Raw genomic sequence first — 18,857 nt, 5'->3', positions numbered from 1 at the left:
AACTCATGCTGTCACAAAACACTAGGTACAAGAGGACTCAAACAAGAAAAATCAAGAAAGCAAGCATTAGCCAACATGTAACCTTAATTGGTCCCTTTGAGTAATGACTAGTACACAGGCAGCACTCAGAAGTGAAGCCAAATGACTCATTTTCTGAAAAAGTGAATTCAAGTCTCTTGCTGACGTTTCCTCCTCACACCCTAAAATTGTTTCTCACTGTATGTGCAGAGATGACCTTGTCATCGCTGCAGGCACTCGGGGCTGCCATAAAGTGAAGGTATTCGCTCAATTTCTCTTTCTGCAGACAAAGAATCGTTGCTTTGGAAGTACGGTGTTTTTTATTATCCTTGGTAGAAAGGAGGAGAGGTTTATGAGGATCTTATTTATAGTGCCTTTCATGGGAGTGTCTCAGACTTGAAGGAGATCTTTCCCTTCCCTTGAGAAAATGATGGCTGGACAGAAAGCAACAGTGGTGTTCCACAGCCCAATCCTCACACGTATGAATGTCACCATTGTGCAAAAAGCAGCAGGGACAGGCAGCTTCAGGAACTCTGGGATGGATTAGACCATCCAGCTGCTTGCAAGATCTGATATGACACAGTTTTCCTGTGGGGAAGTGCGCATGAGCAGCTAAGGCAGATGTAAGGACTGCCTTCAGAAACAGACGTTAGATACTGTGCTGTAGCAGCAGCCGTTGTGCTGAAATATTTGGAATGGTTTCAAGTTGACTGAAAATAAGCTCACAGTCCAGTCTAACAGCTGTCTGCTTTGGGCATAACTTGACCAGGTACTGTACTCCTTCCTTCTGAACTTGGGAAATGCTTGTGAAAATGTTAATGGGCATTTGGAAACTTTTTTTTTTTTTTTTTAGCTTTTGTAGGTAAAAATATCTCTAGTAAGTTTTTAAAAGGCATCTCTCTCTACAACAACTTTACTCTCATACAAGCCTGTGTATAAAGAGCTTCAGGCAACTTGTTATCATGAGTCTGGCTTATACATTATGTTTATCAAATCTACAAAGTACGAATTTTCAAAATATAATTTCACAGAGTGAACAGTACCAAATTGAACTGAATTACCGTAAGACCTTTCACTGATGCCACAAATGGGTACTGTTGTTGTGGAAGGTATGTCTGAGTGTATCTAAAATTACTAATATTTTCTTCTCTGCAAACTGGGATTGTATTGGGATTTCAGTATCTTCTGAGTATTTTAACAGAAAAGTAAAGACAGATTACAAAATTTCAGTCAGTACAGGAAAATGGTGACATATGAAAGATGTGCAAGCTATATCTCCCTGGATTATTAAAATAGATGAAGAAAGAGATAGAAGCTAAATTAATTTGGGCTGGTTAAATAATGGGAGAGGGAGGAGTTTCGCTTTAAGATGAGTTCAATTCAGATAGCAAAGTGGGCAGTTTGCTTGCAGCATGGCTTAAGTGCCACTTTGGCAAGACCCAAAAGAGGTCTCCAAAAAGGCATTCTCTGAACTGTTGGTGGCTGGATCAGGCAGGCACTTGCTGCTGACCCAGCTGCCAGAGCAAGGACATGCACTGCCACGGGGTGACCTGGGTTTCCCCCTGACTTCTCAGGAAGGGGAGGAACAGGATCATCTGCTTTCACTGTCCCTCTCCCCACCCAAACTGCTAAAGTTTCTCTGACAGATTGCCATCACCTATCACTAAGGAAATGGCTTGACAGAGGATAATACCAGTCAGTGTAATAACTGTTTTCTGTGTATTACCAGCTATTTGACAGGCAGCTTCTGAGGAAACTCAGCCTTAAGCTGCAGTCAGTGCTTTGAATTAGTGTCTCATTAGCGTGAAGTACAGGCAGTTAGAGACAACAACTTACACAATTAAATTCACATATTTCCAACTCATTTATTTCAACTTTTTTGGAGGCACGTCGCATGTATTTGTAAAAGATGGCTGAGGTGTCCTCCAGTATCTTCCCCATACCAACTCAGAATGCAGCAAAGACACAAATCCAACTGCAGGAAACTAAGTCTGAGTGTCTGTAGATAGTGATGATACATCTGCATTTGTGCTTGTAAGCAAATGTTTAGAGCTGTTTGAATGCCAATTTCCTAAGCACAGAAATTTAAATTCTCCCATTGAGGCCTGTAGTGTTGACAAATAAAATGTAATGAATATTAACTAAGCTGCTAAATACTATCATTTCTGGAATACAAAATGTGAAAACAACATAATTTATAAAATTGAGATGCTCAAGATAGTTCAACCAGACATGGGATACATTTGAAAAGAATATGTTTTAAAGCCTTTGAAGCAAGATCGTTTTGCCCTTACTTCAAAGCCTTTAAGGAGTTTGTCTTGTCCTGGCAGTGAAAGAGAAAGCCTCAGAGGAAACATTACAGAAAGTTCTGCAGAGAGGGGGCAAAGAGTATCACACCCTGAAATCTGACATACAAAGAAGGAAAAGGCTCAGCTCAGAATCAAACAACAGGAGGTCAAAAATTCAGTGTCTTGTAAGGAAATGCCGTCATTGGAAAAGGAACGAAAGATATCTCTTACAAACCTGAAAGGAAACTCGGCACAGTTTGTGAAGAAGCAGTGGGCTGCTACTGTCTCTGTGATTACAGGAAAATAAATTATATTGAGGATTGGATTTTAAAAAACTCTTCTCTTCTGAACAGTAAGTATTTTTCACACAGCTGAGTTGCATAACAAAAGCGAATTATTTTGCTATTTTAAGATAAATATCTCTATACAAAAATAAGAATTCCTCTAAGAAGTGAAGAAGTGCTAGCAATAAAAAAACCCAAAACAGTAACGCCTTTACTCTTCTTCATTTAGGGTCTAATCTGAGGTGCATTGAAGTTTTACTAAACAGAGAGAGTGTTGATAGATTTTTATTAAGTTTTTTATCTATTTCTATCACAGTGATTACTAGGAAGATGCAAAAAGCCTCTCTCTCTTCATTTTGCAGGATCTGAATGCTCCAAATGTAGAAATGATTTGGCAACTAACATCTTACTGGTAAGAAAATAGTTCAGTAAATATTGTTTCATCATACTTAGATCTAAAGTGAGCAAAGTTCAATATCTTAATACTATATTATAAAAGAGTAGGGTTATTTGTGTAGAAAGTATCCTCATAAAGTGATTTTGTTTGTTTTTCTTGTTCTTCATTCTTTCATTACACAAAGGTCCCAGTCTGAGAGAGAGGATGTCAGAGGAAGTTGGTTACATTCTGTTCCCTAGATCAACTTCTGAAAAACATCATAAGCCACTAAAGCAAAATAATTTACAAGCCATCTATCATATGTAAATAACCAAGTGAGACTGCTCATAGGAAGTCTGGAAATAATCAGTAAATGAAATTTTCAATTTATGCTATTGACTTTTTCCTTTTCATTACATCTTTTCATTTTTTTAATCAAAATTTAACATAACCTATATGTCTGGGCAGGGAGTGATCTGGTCTGCAGCCAATCTTACGTGAATGGGTCTTAAGCCACTTGGAGTGGGAGTGATGAATGACCAGGCCACTGGCTTCTTTCTTTCTATATTTCAGGACATCCCTGGTCACACCCCTGATTTTTGGTCTGGTTTTGCAGTCGTCATTGACACAGCTTTCAATCATCACAAAGCCAAACATTGTCCTTCTAATGGCTGATGACCTTGGTATAGGAGATGTGGGTTGCTATGGGAATAATACTATCAGGTAAGGAAACTAAGCATAACAGTGAACAGAGCTGGTGTGTTTTTTAACATAAGACTGCAATTCCCTGCCCATATGGCCACCCAGAGGAGGGCCACAAAGATGATCTGATGGCTGGAGCACTTCTCCTCTGAAGACAGGCTGAGAGAGTTGGTGTTGTTCAGCCTGGAAAAGAGAAGGCTCTGGGGAGACCTTGTAGGAGCCTTCCAGTACACAAATGGGGCCAACAAGAGGGGAGATTTAGATTAAATATATGGGAAGAAGCTCTTCACTGTGAGAATGGTGAGGCACTGAGACAGGTTGCCCAGAGGGACTGTGGATGCTCCATGCCTGGAAGTGTTCAAGGCCAGGCTGGACAGGGCTATGAGCAACCTAATCTTATGAAAGATGTACCTGCCTATGTCAAGAGGCTTGGAACTAGATGATCTTTAAGGTCCTTTACAACCCAAACCATTATATGATTTCATACCATCATCAACCTAAGCTATCTTCATTTCCTGGAGAAATGGGAAGTTTTCCCATGGGTGTCATTAATAGTAAATATAAAGCACTACCAGGATTATCTCACAGCTTAGAGGGCATTCCCAGCCTACTCTGCAGTCCTGAGCAGCTTTATGTGGGAAATCCCTGTCCATGATGGCCCAACATTCAGAATCAATTAAGCTCTTGCATATACATAAAGAAAGAAGTGTTGTTGCCTCTTTCAACAAATCAGGCCTCACAACTTCATTTAGTTCTATTTTGCCATTCTTTCTCAGTTTCATCTCAAAATACAATATAAATCGCTGCAACAAGCTTTTACTAGGAAATACTCTCTTTTTACACCCAAGGACACAGAATTTGCCTTCTATTTGAAAACCAGTGAGCAGTATTGTCAGCTGGCTTCCTACCAGCTTGTCACTTCTATAAAGAAAACAAAAATTGGCATGATCACTTCCTTATCCGGTCCTTAGAACCTCACCTTGACAGGTAGTTGATAGGGCTTTGCATGGCCAGGCCTCCGCTTCAGCGTGGCATCATCCCCAAGAGATAAGTTCCTTTCAAAGAACAGTGGGGTACATTTTTGCACAGGACTTGGGAAACAAGAAGGAATGATTGGCTTGAAATTTATCCAGATAATGATGGTTAATGAAGAATGAAAAAAAAAAAAACCAGTATTTCCCCATGACTTGAGAAAACTAAAACAAAATTTAAAAATTAAATATGTCCTGTCCATATTCAAATAGAAGAAACTTCTCAAAATAAAGGTAAGTAAATTATTCCTCATCCCCATTCCCTTGAAGACTTTCTGAATGAAATCTGATGGTGTTGGTTGCATTTTCAGGACCCCAAACATTGATCGCCTGGCAAAGGAAGGAGTGAAACTGACCCAACACATTGCTGCAGCTCCACTTTGCACCCCCAGCAGAGCAGCTTTCCTCACTGGCAGATACCCAGTTAGATCAGGTTTGCCTTGCAAAACCAAGCAGCCTTTTAACACTGCTTTATTGCTCAAGGGAACAATGTTGTACAATGGGCACGAAAGAAGTGAGAGCATATAAATAACATTGCAACCAGAATGGAGTTAGTATAAATTGCTACATTCAAAAAAGCCATTACACAGAACATGAATAATAATAACACTTTTCTAAAGCACTAGGCACATTAATCTGTCACAAGTGACTTCTTATCAGATATTAGAAACAGTTCAGCCCTGAAGGGAGCAGAGTAGATCTATGCAGATGTGCATCCATTCCCTCCAGTCAAGGTGCAGAATAAATAGTTTACTGGAAAGCTTTGTTACCTATGTGTCAAAATACATCTGTCCTACAAAATAACAGCATGACAGCTATATTATTTTTCTCAGTTCTGTTTTTGAAGAAAAAATACTATCCTGTCAATATGCATCCCTGAGATGAAGAGATATGAAAAACAAATAGCTCTACATGGTTCTAACAGCAACTCTAATGCCTCTTCTATTGCAAATCATCTTCAGTGCCTTCATTCCCAAGGTATTTTGGAGCTGACATGTCATCCTGCTTTTATCATGACAGTTTCCACTGAGAGAGAGAGCTTGAAAATGCACGTGTGCCTATACAGACTCTGTCCCACTATAACAAGAGGGCCAGAGACGTTTAGTGCTTCCATGAAAGGTTCCGCTTCACATCATGTGTGATGGGGTTATGACAGTATGTAATGCTAAATAATGGTGTAAACTTGCAGTTGAGAAGACCGTGGTGCTAGATAGCTACTCCGTGGGTTTCAGAAGTCAAATACCAGCCATGTCACTATGCAGAGAAATCATGAGTTCCCTGGCAGCCTTATGCAAGCTGGAGTTCAAGGCTGAGAGGTGGCTGAATTCTCCCTACCCTTCTCCCTATCCTCATCCTCAGAGCAAGTGCACTTCATACAGCCTGGATGCCACTATGACATACACAATTGTGCCATTCCAAAGAAAATGTCTCAGTATGACACACAAAGAAGAATAGATGTTACATGATAAGGAAACTTAACTCTCTTAATCTTGTCCAGAGTCCTAGATTCACTTCTGAAAAAAATCAGCTTTAGGATAGACATTTAATTATAATGTCAATGAAACCAGGAAAACAGAAATTATGTTTGATAAAAGTACTTTACCAGTTATACATACCAAGATTGTTTATTACTGTATTTTTAGGAATGGATGCTACAAACAATTACCGTGTCATTTTTTGGAATGGTGGCTCAGGAGGGCTTCCGCCAAACGAAACCACTTTTGCCAAGATACTGCAGCAGCAAGGCTACAGTACAGGACTGATCGGTATGGGGACATTCTCAAAGATGGCATAGAATATGTTTCCCTTGCACATCTCAAAACATTTGTTTCAGTGAGCAACTGCTTATGCCTCTGTTGTAATATTTTTATTTCCTGATTTAAGAATATCTTGTGAGAGGAAATCCTGACTGAAAAAAAAAATCTCTTAAAAGAACAAGCACCTGATGAGGAGAACAATCTTTACTGTGGACCTGCTTTCAGGCACTGCTGTGATTGCTAAAATGCATACTGGAAAATATGTTAATATCTCTCTAATACTGCCCTATCAGGTATATGATAATTATTTCAATGCTACTTTGTAAAAACCAAAAATGTGTGCCATTTAAATATGCATGATGATGCTTTACACAGCTCAGAGCAGATTTGCAACAAAAAGGAACAGATGCTACTTGACACGATAGAGCCAGTTCATAATATCACAGGATGTGGCCTTTCAAAAACAGAAACAGAGCAATTATGTTCTCTTTAATTACAGCATGTCACTATAGTTCACTGAGATTTTGGTGCAGCCCACAAAACACCACCTCCTTCAGCTAATATGAATTATATTTTACTTCATATTTTATAGAACTAATTATTTTGTAAAGTTGTAACTTTTGGTCATGATCCAGTTTCTAACAGTTATTTATCTTAGATATGTCACAGAGTTCCACAAACAGATAAAAGTTTTCAGCTATTTTCCCTGCCTCATCTGAGTATCAAAATGACAATATCCAAAATCTATGTATGACAAAAAATATTGGCTGCACAGTTAAACTGAATTTACTAATAAAAGTGTCTGCAGGAATGGATTTGTATTCATTCAGCAGAATAATTCTAAACCATGGAGAAGAATACTAAATGAAGCCATCCAAGCTTTTGAAGTTCTTTCTTAACAAATCTTCTCCTGTTAGTTTTGTAGCAATATTATTTTAGTTGTTTTAAGCAGATCATAAAAAAGCCAATGTCTACTAGCCATGTGCTTCAGCTTGGTTTCGGCATGTAATCACTAACAAAACAATCAGATTCATCTCTGTTTTGCCAAAGGAATTGCCTTGGAGAGAGATTGTGCTGCATATCTCCTAGAAGGTACTTAGCAAAATCTGCTGGCATTTTTTTTTCCCTATGGGCATCTCAGCTAAAAATCACACTACAGGTGTCTAGAGCATTATTTGGTTTAACCAGATTGACAGATTCTGATTAATTGCACCATGGGGGATGATGGAAAGCACTGGTGGTAAGTGACATGAAAAAAACAACCATCAGAACAACTTTACATTCAAGTCATGAAGCAAGAAATCTTACCCAACAAATCTACCCACATTGCCACACCTGAATCAGCATTAAATAGTCTCACCTGAATGGTTTGTGATTGCTTTGCTCTGAGGACAATCAGTTTAATTGCAAAGTTAAATCCTGTTAACAATCTGCAGCTTGATGTGATAATGAGACTTTTATTTTGGAAATTGCAGATTCTTTCTAGTCAGAAAGCCAATGTTGTATAACATATGTCCTCAAAGATTAATTTATCTTAATTATACAATTTTGTAGAATGTTAGATGCCTTTATTGACCTCATATGAAGATTTAGGTGTTGCAATACATTGGAAGTCCACAGATAATTTAGCTACACCTTTATTTATGACCAATGCATCCCTGTATTGATTACAAACCTGTTTCATTCTATAGCTGGCTCTAAATATGTCAAGAGGTAAATTGAGTAGATATTTTGCTTGAAAGCAATTCATTCACCTAGAATAGAACTTATTCTTTCTTTATATCCAAAAAGCAAAACTTTTTCTGCTCCTACTGTAAGGCACACCGTTGAAACTTATTAGGAGTTGGCTGCTAGTATATGTGTTGCTAACATAGTGAAGCATTTGTTTAGGATAATATCCTCCTGTAAGCACACAGTTCCTTACTCCACAAGAAGAAACAGGGTTTTTTTTCAAGTAAAATTCTAGATGTTAATTTTGATCTATACAGATCTGGTATCCAATGTCTGCATTACACCAAAGGTCATAAAATGCAATTAAACTACATGTCTCTCATGACAGGTAGGTTTCAGTTGCTTGATTCAAATATTCACAAGCCTCCACGTTCAGGTCAAATGAGCTAATTTGTTATGTCTTCATGTAAGCACCTAACCAATCTGTTTAAACAGATGGGAAGGAAAGCAAAGGCATGATTTTAATATGCTTTTCACAGTAATAGTAGACACATGTTCTTAATAAAGAGCAAATAGTGTTGTAAAAAGTCAAGACATGTTCCTTTTGAGATATATGAAGACTTCAGTATTAAAAAAAAAGGTGGCTTTAACTTTTAAAAATTTGATGCAATATAAATAAGTGGTAAAAATATTTATAAAATGAAGCCTTTTACTCTCATCCAATATACAGATATTTTATTATCAGCAAAGCTCTTACATATGTACAGATCCATGAGAAATCCTGGTCACAAGTTCTTCTGGATCTGCTATTTTGTCTGTCAAACCCACTGCTAAGCCACCAGTTACTTAACTATGTTCTCCATAGCTTCCCTTTTCAGTCTGGCATCAACACGTCACCTAGTGTTGCAATAGTTCTGACATCAAGCTGTTCAAAACTTTCCAGAAACAAGTCTGCATATCACCTTGAAGGTTAAGAGACAACAGGGCAATGTTGTTTTGCCCTGTGTTTACAAATGGGCATCTTCCTTCTATTTCATACCTAATCGGTCTTCAGGAAGTCTGTACATTTTTTTGCTCGGTTCTGAAAATCCAAATTTTTCTCATTTTTAGTTCCCTTTATAGTCTTTTTCCATATTTGATCAAAGCATGAATATATGTACAGAGCACAAACAACTCTGTTGAAAATTTCTAACTTGTAGGGGTCTACTTTCATTAGTCCTTAGATATATCCCATTATATCACTACATACTCAGTACATATGTGTAGGATGAAGAAGTTATCACAATTAGGAAAGAAACCAACACTTTTTTGAGAATGTTTTTTTTATTTTTGAATGAGGAAAAGCCTGTTTTAAAATATTGCCTCTTTACATTTTAATAATCTATCTTTTCAGGAAAGTGGCATCAAGGTGTTAACTGTGAGTCCCGCAACGACCATTGTCATCACCCTTTAAATCATGGGTTTGACTACTTTTATGGGATGCCTTTTACGCTAATAAGTGACTGCCAACCAACAGAAACACCAGAGATGGACAGAGGCTTTAGAAGGAAGCTCTGGCTTTACACTCAGATGATCTGCCTCCTTACACTCACCGCTGCCCTGGGAAGACTGACCGGCTTGATTTCAGTTCGCTGGAAAACGCTGACCTGCCTTGCTGGGTTTAGTCTTCTGTTCTTTGTGTCCTGGTTCTCAAGTTATGGGTTTGTACGCTACTGGAACTGCATTATGATGAGAAACCATGATGTTACTGAGCAGCCAATGGTGACAGACAGGACTACTTCCCTTATCTTGAGAGAGTCCATTTCATTTATTGAAAGGTAAAGTGTTTCCTTTGACCACAATTTTTCTGGTTCTTGCACATCTTGCAACTTTTAAATGGCACTTACCCATGTGAAGTTTTTGTAATTGTTGTAGTATTATATAGAATGATAAGTATTATTATGCCTGTAAAATATGAATACTATTAATAATTATATCAATTATATATTATATGTTGCTTAAAAGTATCTTTTATCCTTAGCTTTGCTAAAGCTTGTAACATTTCAAAATTTCTAAGGTTTGGATTGAATATTTCTAGGCCATATTGAATAAATATATATTTCTGTCAATAAGACCCATGTTGAAGCTTTAAGATATGGCAGCTGATGGTAGAAATGCATGTGTGGGCCACTTATCATCCAGACTGATGTGAGTGCAACATCTAGAAGGTGATGAACCTGCTGTCCTCATTTGAGAAGCACAGAGGTGGCTTGCAATAACAGAAGGTGTGGCTTCAATCTGGAACTTTTCTATCTATGATTTAGTGAAAAAAAGACAGTAATTGTATATAAGCCAAACTTTATTTTATCAGGCAGATCCTAGTCAGTGAGGTTTAATACCTTACAAAGTAAGATGTTTCTGAAGTGATTTTTGAAGTAAGTGTATACACAGATGATAATACCATTTTCCATTATGATTGGCATTTACGTATGTTGCGAACCTTCCTCCCAAATAACAAAGTGTTGTTTTCTGGGTTTTTTTAGAAATAGAAACAAACCATTCCTCCTCTTTCTTTCCTTTTTACACTCCCACACCCCTCTCCTCACCACAGAGAAGTTTCTTGGGAGGAGCAGGCATGGTTTATATGGAGACAATGTGGAGGAGATGGACTGGATGGTGGGTAAGTTACCATAGCAAATAATACTGTTTCCAACTACCTAATATCTAGGTCTGAATATGTAATAAAAATGTAGTAAAAAAGAACAAGGAAGAGAATTAAAAACAAGAAGAAAAAAAGTTCCAGGCTTTTAATGAATATCAGTCAATCTTCTATGAGAATTGCTGCCTTATAGCACTGGCTTTTTACTTTGTCCTCTCTTGAACCAAATGAGGCTTTCTGTTCACTCAGGTGTTTTGGTCTAGTGTTTACCAGTTTTAACTATATCCCCTTGGCTCCCATCAAGGAGCTCTCCTGCTTTTCTTACTAAATCAGAGTTATTTAGTTTTCTGTGATTATTAAATATCAGATAATTTCAGCCTTTTATGGTCATCTCTTATCTATGTCTAAGTAGCACACATCAGAAGGTGATAAAACTGATAGGCAAATTAATTCCAGTTGTAAACCAATGGGCTATTTCTCTGTGACTACTTCATTCAGTAGAGTACTGAACATTTTTCAGCCCTATTCATTAATCCAGAAATGTTCAGAAGTGTTAATTGGCACATCCCCTGAAAGTAGATTCATGTCATTTTTTAACCTGTTTTCTGGAGGAGGAGAATTATTTATGACCCAGTCATAGCACAGGAAATTTGGTCATATTTGTAAAATGGATGAGAATCAGGTAAGCAAATAGAAAGAATCAGTTTTCAAACCTACCTGTCAAACATTTACACACCATAAATAAAATTAAGAAGATCAGGAACAGCTCAAGAACTACTTTAAAATAAAAAATAGCTATATTATTAATGTATACAATATCCAGCCAGTAATTTAATGTAAATACTGTTATCTAGACAATATAAGATAAGATAAGATGACTTTTTTTTCCCCTCATTTCTCACGTTGGCTACTGCTGACGCAGAACCTAATTTTTTTTTTGGGGGGGGGGGGGAAATCACACTTTCTCTACATATTTTTACAGCACATGGCACTTCAGCACTTACAATTCAGGCTTCTAGTATGTGACTGTGGTTCTTCCACCCCTTTGTTATAATATCAGTAACAAAAGAGTTACAGCACATTACAAATTTTGCATGCTTTTACAGACAAATTTCAACTCTAAAGAATGCTGCAATGAGCAGCCTTAGGTAGATAAGAATTTGTATTGATAAACACTCACAAGTTAAAGGCTAAAATTTATGTTGTATAAGCGATATTTTTGCTTTTAATACACATCTATTCCTATGTTTACAGGTAAGGTTATAGATGCTATTGACAGGGAAGGCTTGAAAAATACTACACTAGTTTATTTTACCTCTGATCATGGTGGATGGCTTGAAAGACAAGAAGGTAAAAGGCAACTGGGTGGCTGGAATGGAATATACAGAGGTAAGAGCTGTCAGAAATGGTGACAACCCAGCAACAACTAGTAAAATACTCAGCCCACTCTCAAAGCTTAGACCAGACTATACGCTCCAGAAGTAGCGATATTTTATCACTGAGAAGAGAATTTGTCTCATTCTAATTAGACATTTAAAAATGTAGATAGTTCTAGCCTGTACAGGTGTTCTTTATAAGCATAAATTCTCAAACTGTAATTGATTCATGAGGCAACTGATCACAAGTTTATATTTAGTAAGGTTGTGCAACTTCTCACTAAATATTAGTTGCATCTTACACCTGAACTCTTCCTTTAGCTACAATAGGTGTGTTACAAGATTATAAAAGAAAGATGAGATCTAGGCAGGGAAATCCCTTTATGCCTGAACATTTTATGCATTTTGAGTTCTCAAGGGGCAATGTGTTTCTAAAACAATGGAAAGAAGTAAGTGTGTAAGGTCACTTGAGGGGTTTGATATAGTGAACACACATTCATTGATGCTGAGGGGAAGGAGCCTAGCAGCAAAAACAAAAGGGTAAGGAAGGCACATAAAGGTAACACTAGTTTATGATAATACAATAACATTTGTCTAAATTTTCTCTTTATTTTAAATGAAACTTTTTTTGTTTTTAAATGGTAGGTGGAAAAGCTATGGGAGGCTGGGAAGGAGGAATCCGTGTCCCAGGGATATTTAGATGGTCAGGAGTGTTATCTGAAGGCAAAGTTATCGATGAACCTACAAGCCTTATGGACATTTATCCTACAGTAGTTCAGTTGGCTGGAGGGGCATTACCCCAGGACAGGTACAAACACAAATGTCTTTATGCCTCCTTCTCTGACAAAAATGTGGGAAATCTAGTTCGGAAACACATTCTGAAAGTCTCACATTTCCCTTTCCTCAAAATGTCAGAAAATCCTCTTCTTTTTTAGACACATAAAAGTTACCACTGCTGAGTTACCTCTTCTCTACATTTGAGATTCAGTGTCTACCTGCAATCTTCTACAAGCATCTCCCTCCTTCACAGTTTCCAGTTTCAGTACGAGATGTGCAGAAGCTGTACAGTTTATCGCAACTTGATGGTCTTTGCTTTTTCTCCCAGGGTAATTGATGGCAGGGATCTGATGCCTTTACTGCGAGGAGCAGCTGAGCACTCAGAGCATGAGTTCCTGTTTCATTACTGTGGTATTCACATACATGCTGTGCGGTGGCACCAGAAAGACAGTAAGTACAGAACTGGAATCACAGAATGATAGAACCATTTCATTTGGAAAAGACCTTTAGATCATCAAGTCCAACCACTAACCTAACACTGCTGATCCCACCACTAATCCACGTCCCTCAGCACCTCATCTATGCATCTTTTAAATATCTCCAGGGATAATAACTCCACTACCTCCCTGGGCAGCCTGTGCCAGTGTCTAACAACCCTCTCAATTAAAAAGTTCTTTGTAATCTCCAATCTAAACCTCTCCTGGCACAACTTGATGCTGTTTCCTCTTATCCTGTCACTCATTACTTGGGAGAAGTGACCAACTCCCACCTCACTACAATCTCCTTTCAGATAGTTGCAGGGAGTGATTAGATCTCCCTTTAATGTCCTCTTTTCCAGACTAAACAATCCCAGTTCTCTCAGCCACTCCTCATTAGACACGTTCTCCAGACCCTTCACCAGCTTTGTTGCTTCTTTCCCAAGAATTACATTCAATCTACAGGAGCACACATTTTTCTAACATGTCTTTTCTGGGATTGCAGCTTTCCAGATAGTTCCAGGTGAAAGATAGTAAAGACCTTATTAGCACTGCCTGTATTGTATAACACTGAGAGTTTGTTTGTGGTTTCAAAGGCATGTGGCATACCAAGCAGGCTACTGGAGCTCAGATGGGTCTCACCCACTTCTCTGAATGCAAGGCCTGGGGAGTCCACACTGGCCTTGTCTCATAGGGAAGTTCTTGCCTCAGCCATTTGTCCAGCCTTCTGCTACCTTAACAAGGACGCAAGCTATGGAAAACACAAATGTTTTTTTCCATGTCTTCATAAAAAAAAACAAGCGGGCAATAACTGATACTTGCTGAAAAATTCGGAGCTATTTCAAAATGTCAGAAATCATTTTACATTATTGATCTAGTTCAGTGGCACTTAATTTTAAATGAAATTACTATACTATATCAACCAATAAGTGCAGAGCTGAAGTGCAAACAGAACTGAATTCTAGGAAAATATTCACTCTCTTAATGCCTTGTGATAACCACCAGTATCCTTGCAAACCTTCTTTCTTTCTTGATAGGTGGAGCCATCTGGAAGGCTCATTACATGACCCCTGTCTTCCGTCCTCTTGGATCTGGGGGTTGTTATGACAGAGGATTTTGCCCATGTTTTGGGGAAGGTGTGAACCATCACAACCCTCCACTGCTGTTTGATCTCTCACGAGACCCTTCTGAAGCCAAACCTCTGTCAGCTGACACTGAGCCACTCTTTAACACTGTAATAAGTAAGATTGGAAGAGCCACAGAAGAGCATCGCAGGACACTGACTCCAGTCCCAGAGCAGCTCTCCGTGTACAATGTGGTGTGGAAGCCGTGGCTGCAGCCATGCTGTGGCACTTTCCCATTCTGTTGGTGTGATAAGGAAGGTGACAATAAACTTGCCGACCTATAAAGGAAAGAACTGGTTATTTCCTCAAAAGAGGGTTTTGAGTGGTTTCCTTTGGGGGTGTTGATTGGTGAGTGGGTTGGTTGGTTGGTTTAATGGAGTCTTTAAAAGACAATTGTTTCAGTGAATGGCACAGTATTTGGTAAAGGTAGCTTTAGGCTGGACACTCAGGAAGAAATCAAGACAAAATGATCTGAAGAGCATGTTTGAACTTCTGTCTGCTGACAACTGGATGAATAGTTCAAATGCACTGAAACAGGCCAAGATTAGAGCTGTAAAGTAGTGATGTATCAAAACTTAGGTTTTGTTGCTTATGAATGTATACTTAGAAGACTTTTATTCTGAATTTCTAAGTGATTCTTGGACTGAAGTCTCCCTTAATTTTGTTTTCCTTACTGGTCAAGTATATGTCTCTACAATAAATTTTTGCAGACTACTGCTTCCAAATAATTTTAAAAAAAATTTTTTGCCACATTTCCACAGAAAATCTTCTTTAAAATTAGCTTTCTTCTTTCCTTGTAGCTAGTCCTTTCAGTAGCTGATGACAGCTGATTAGCCTGGGGCTTCTGAATCACAAGAAATTGCCCAGGTGAGGTGTAAAGCTTAGAAACATGACAAGCTGAATAATGACTGAAGGATGGGACTCCCCTAATTGGGGCCAGCCACTGTTGATGGAGAACACAAAACAGAAAGAATTTTCTCTTTCCAAAGTACTCATTGCACCAAGTTCCCTAATGAGCACTGGCAAGGGCATAGTGACATTGATAGCCACAGAAGTGTCACACTGATAACCAGTTCAGTCATTCGGGCGCAGGAATGCACAGTTTACCTTGCTGTCCATATCAAAGTCATAACTGGTTCCTGCTAACAAATAGTAGGTTCACAAAACTATGAAAAAAAATGAAATCTAATTTACTGTGAAAGAAAAAATAAATGAAGAACTAAGGTATTTCTTGTTTCATGAGTTACATTTTTATCCCTATAGAGTTACTTAGATCTGTCTCTTTGCTACTGTTCTTTCTTTTCCTTCATTTCTTTCCTTCTTTGTGTTAAAATAGTTGTTCTTATTAAAGTGGCCTTGCAGGTAACACTTTTCATTATAGAATACAAGTTATATCTTTTGACATAGATACACTTAAGCTATCATATCTGAATATGTAGGCATCTGAGAACAGAATTTGCTCATTTACTCATTCACATGTTCTTTACTGTTTTCTAACTACTGTGTTAGGACCTATTTCTCTTGTTTATTTGCACTGATGAATGTTTGGTTTGGTTTTGTTTCCTCCCTTGCTTCCCACAATTCAGCCATCAGGAAATCTGTAGATAAACAAAGCCCTACAGCTTAAAGCAAACTTTTATTTTATGCTGTGACTTCATGTGTTTCACATACTTACCCAGATGCTCCATCAATGCTATTGATGAGAAAGAAACTCAGTTTTACCAAGAAAACTTCAAAAAATTAAGTGAATCCATCACTTCACATGTACTGGATTGTTACTTAATTTCCTCCTTTTCCTCTATTGTTAGGAAAATGTGTTTTATTTCTCCTTTGAATGTGTTATGTTTCCCTTGGATGTTCTTGGCTAGATTTAAAGGTTTTATCATATTCAATATGTGTTGGTTTTTTGATCTGAAAATATTACCATTTTTCAATTTTCTCAGTCATTTTTCAATGCTCAATCTGCTTCTGATTGTGGCAAGTGAGTCAGGAATTGTGTGATCAGATCTGCACTGGGGCAAAAGGGCCAGAACTAAATCCCTACTTTCTTCACCAAGTCTTTGCAGAGCGGATCCTTTCCTTCAGTCTTGGTCTGTAACTCAGGAGTTTCTTGCTGCTTCCTGTGTTGCACCATTTCCACCTAGTTCCTTCCAAGTACCTCAAAAAAATATCTTTCTCTTTAGTATTTCCAAAACTTTAATATCTGCTCCTTGATGCACGAAAGCATTTTTCCTCAGGATTGTCCTTGTCCTAATTTGAGCTGAAAGCTCCTTCCTTCCACTTTCATTTCTTTGTCCCACTCTTTGAGCTTCTACCATCTTTGATTACTTCTACCCATTACCTCTTTGGGCAGTTCTTAGTTCTTGAGGAAAATGGTGCAACTGCTACTGCTATATCCAGATAAACATAAGTCTCTAACGGTCTCCTTGAGACCTGTGCACTGAAGCTACTGATGATACAATGAATCTCACTGTATCACTATTTCGTATTTATCAAGATCTAGTTAATAAGTTCTGTATAAACATTGTATTGTATAAACATTTCTTTTGGCCTCTGGGAAATAGTATATCTACACTAAAAATCTCTACCTTTATTTCTGTCTCTCTTTGAATAAAGCTCTTATATAGAGGATTATAGCATGACACAATTGTATCTTCTTTTTAAACCACCATAAGCAACATAACCAGTAAAAAGAGGGGTCAGTGTCTCCATGGGCCTGCAAAGCTGCATGGCAAGCCAGACTGTGCAGCCATGAGTATTGGCACTGGTACAGGGTAGAACTCACAGACAGAGGAGCTGTAATCATATAATGGGGGATTAGCCAGGCTGCCAGAGTTGATATGTATATATCAATGGGGCTACTTGGCTCACCCTCTTCATTACCACAGCTATCCTGCTCTGTCCATAGAGCAGTTCTCCACACAGGCTGAGTTAACCTACAGCCTTCCTGCCTGTGGTTTATGATCTTCTACCACTCTACCACTAAAGCTCTTTCTATTGGACATAGAGGAGCTGTATTTCTAGTTTCTACTTTAAAATAGTTCTTCCTTATTCAACACTTGCTACTTATTCAGTTCTCCCCTGCAGGAGGCAGGATTAAATGCCTTGGGCCAAGTTTTTAAAGGAACTGACACCCACCAATTGCTCTGACAAGAATATGTAAGATGTGCTTTTGAAAGCCTCTCTTCAGAAGCATAGACCAGAAAGTCTGAGACAAAGAGGAATGTGCAAATAACACTCCTGCAGTAAATGAAGTTAATAAAAGATTAGGGTTGGGGTTTTTTTTTTAATGTTTTGGGGTTTTATTTTTAAAAAGTTGCCTGGTTTTCCTTTGGGGATGGCTCTTTTTTCCCTCATACCTCAAAGCTGATTTTTTTTGCTTGTTTGTTTACTTGTTTTAGCAGGGAATTCATTTGCTGGCCAGCCAGCCCTGGGGGTTGCAAGGCCAGTACTTCACTGGATAGCTTCTAGCTCAGTTCCCATGGGGCATTACTGGGAAAGAGGGTTGAAATGGGGAACTTTGTTCCACAGAGGTTTGCTTTCCATGGGCAGCCTCCTGACTCTACTATTACATCTTCCCCTGCTAACCTCTGGCTGTGGGGACAGCCTGGCCCCTGCCTGCCAGTGGAGCTGATCCACCAGGTCATCAATAGCAAAAATGTCAGAGGGAATTAGAGTATGGGTATGGGGGAAAGACAGGGAGTTTACAACAATTAACAATCTCAATTTTCCTTCCTCTCTTAGCCTTTTAAACCAAACTTGGAGGGTTAGATGGTGAGTGGTAGGTATTATGCTTTTATATTTATTGCTAGAATTACTGTGGCATACAGAAAGCATAATTTGCCTCCCAATTGCTTCCATGTGATCTTCACTGTTTCTTTAGCCACCATACTCCTAGTTGCCCCTCTTTTTGTCTCATTTGCCTTGTTTCTGTGTCCAATTTTCTACCATCATATCCTAGCCTTAAGGAAGAAGAAAAGATTTATGTTCCTAGCTGAGTAGTTTGAAGCCAGAAAGCACAGCTAGATCATTTAGATCACAGAGTGTTAATCATGATGTAAAAATGCATGAGCTAATTTAAGGCCTAGGGCCAGACCACCCCTTCTGATGTTGCTCTGAAAGCAGGGTGCTGCTGTGCAGCAGCAAGGCCAGAAAAGGGTAGCCATAATAAAGTAAAAAATTCAAGTTGCTTGCCACAAAAGTTTAGTTACTAACAATGCACTACTTTAAGTGGCAATGCAATGCTACAATCATGGTAACATAACAAGGCTTGATATTAGCTGTGTAAGAACTGTATCTCCACAATGAGCACTACTGCAGTTGACTCCCTAAGAGTGCA

General features: G+C 38.4%; 1 protein-coding gene across 5 annotated transcripts; it reads left to right on the top strand.

Moving 5' to 3' along the window:
- Positions 1 to 651: 651 nt before the first annotated feature.
- On the top strand, positions 652 to 17,101 carry LOC104563784 (arylsulfatase D). Of its 5 annotated transcripts, XM_061998556.1 has the most exons (12): positions 652 to 787; positions 2,349 to 2,658; positions 2,953 to 3,002; positions 3,540 to 3,689; positions 5,011 to 5,132; positions 6,343 to 6,465; positions 9,521 to 9,944; positions 10,650 to 10,786; positions 12,020 to 12,154; positions 12,787 to 12,949; positions 13,247 to 13,368; positions 14,432 to 17,101. In XM_061998556.1, exons 3-12 carry the CDS (start codon positions 2,977 to 2,979, stop codon positions 14,800 to 14,802), a joined length of 1,773 nt encoding a protein of 590 aa, XP_061854540.1. In that variant the 5' UTR covers positions 652 to 787; positions 2,349 to 2,658; positions 2,953 to 2,976; the 3' UTR covers positions 14,803 to 17,101. The 5 variants fall into 5 exon arrangements, with proteins under 5 accessions (XP_061854540.1, XP_010208648.2, XP_061854575.1 ...); XM_010210346.2 differs by lacking the exon at positions 2,349 to 2,658; XM_061998571.1 differs by lacking the exons at positions 652 to 787; positions 2,349 to 2,658; positions 2,953 to 3,002; positions 5,011 to 5,132 and adding an exon at positions 5,533 to 5,677 and having other exon boundaries at positions 3,611 to 3,689.
- Positions 17,102 to 18,857: the final 1,756 nt, after the last annotated feature.

Source organism: Colius striatus, chromosome 1 (genome assembly GCF_028858725.1).
Source record: "Colius striatus isolate bColStr4 chromosome 1, bColStr4.1.hap1, whole genome shotgun sequence".
In the NCBI taxonomy this organism is placed as follows: domain Eukaryota; kingdom Metazoa; phylum Chordata; class Aves; order Coliiformes; family Coliidae; genus Colius; species Colius striatus.
This window is presented reverse-complemented; position numbering and strand designations above follow the sequence as displayed.

Bases quoted from the DNA above. Each gene is read 5' to 3' on its own strand.
- LOC104563784 (XM_010210346.2), top strand. From the start codon at position 2,977: ATGATTTGGCAACTAACATCTTACTG. The intron at 3,003-3,539 runs GTAAGAAAATAG...TCTATATTTCAG, and splicing joins TGGCAACTAACATCTTACTG to GACATCCCTGGTCACACCCC. The intron at 9,945-10,649 runs GTAAAGTGTTTC...GGGTTTTTTTAG, and splicing joins TCCATTTCATTTATTGAAAG to AAATAGAAACAAACCATTCC.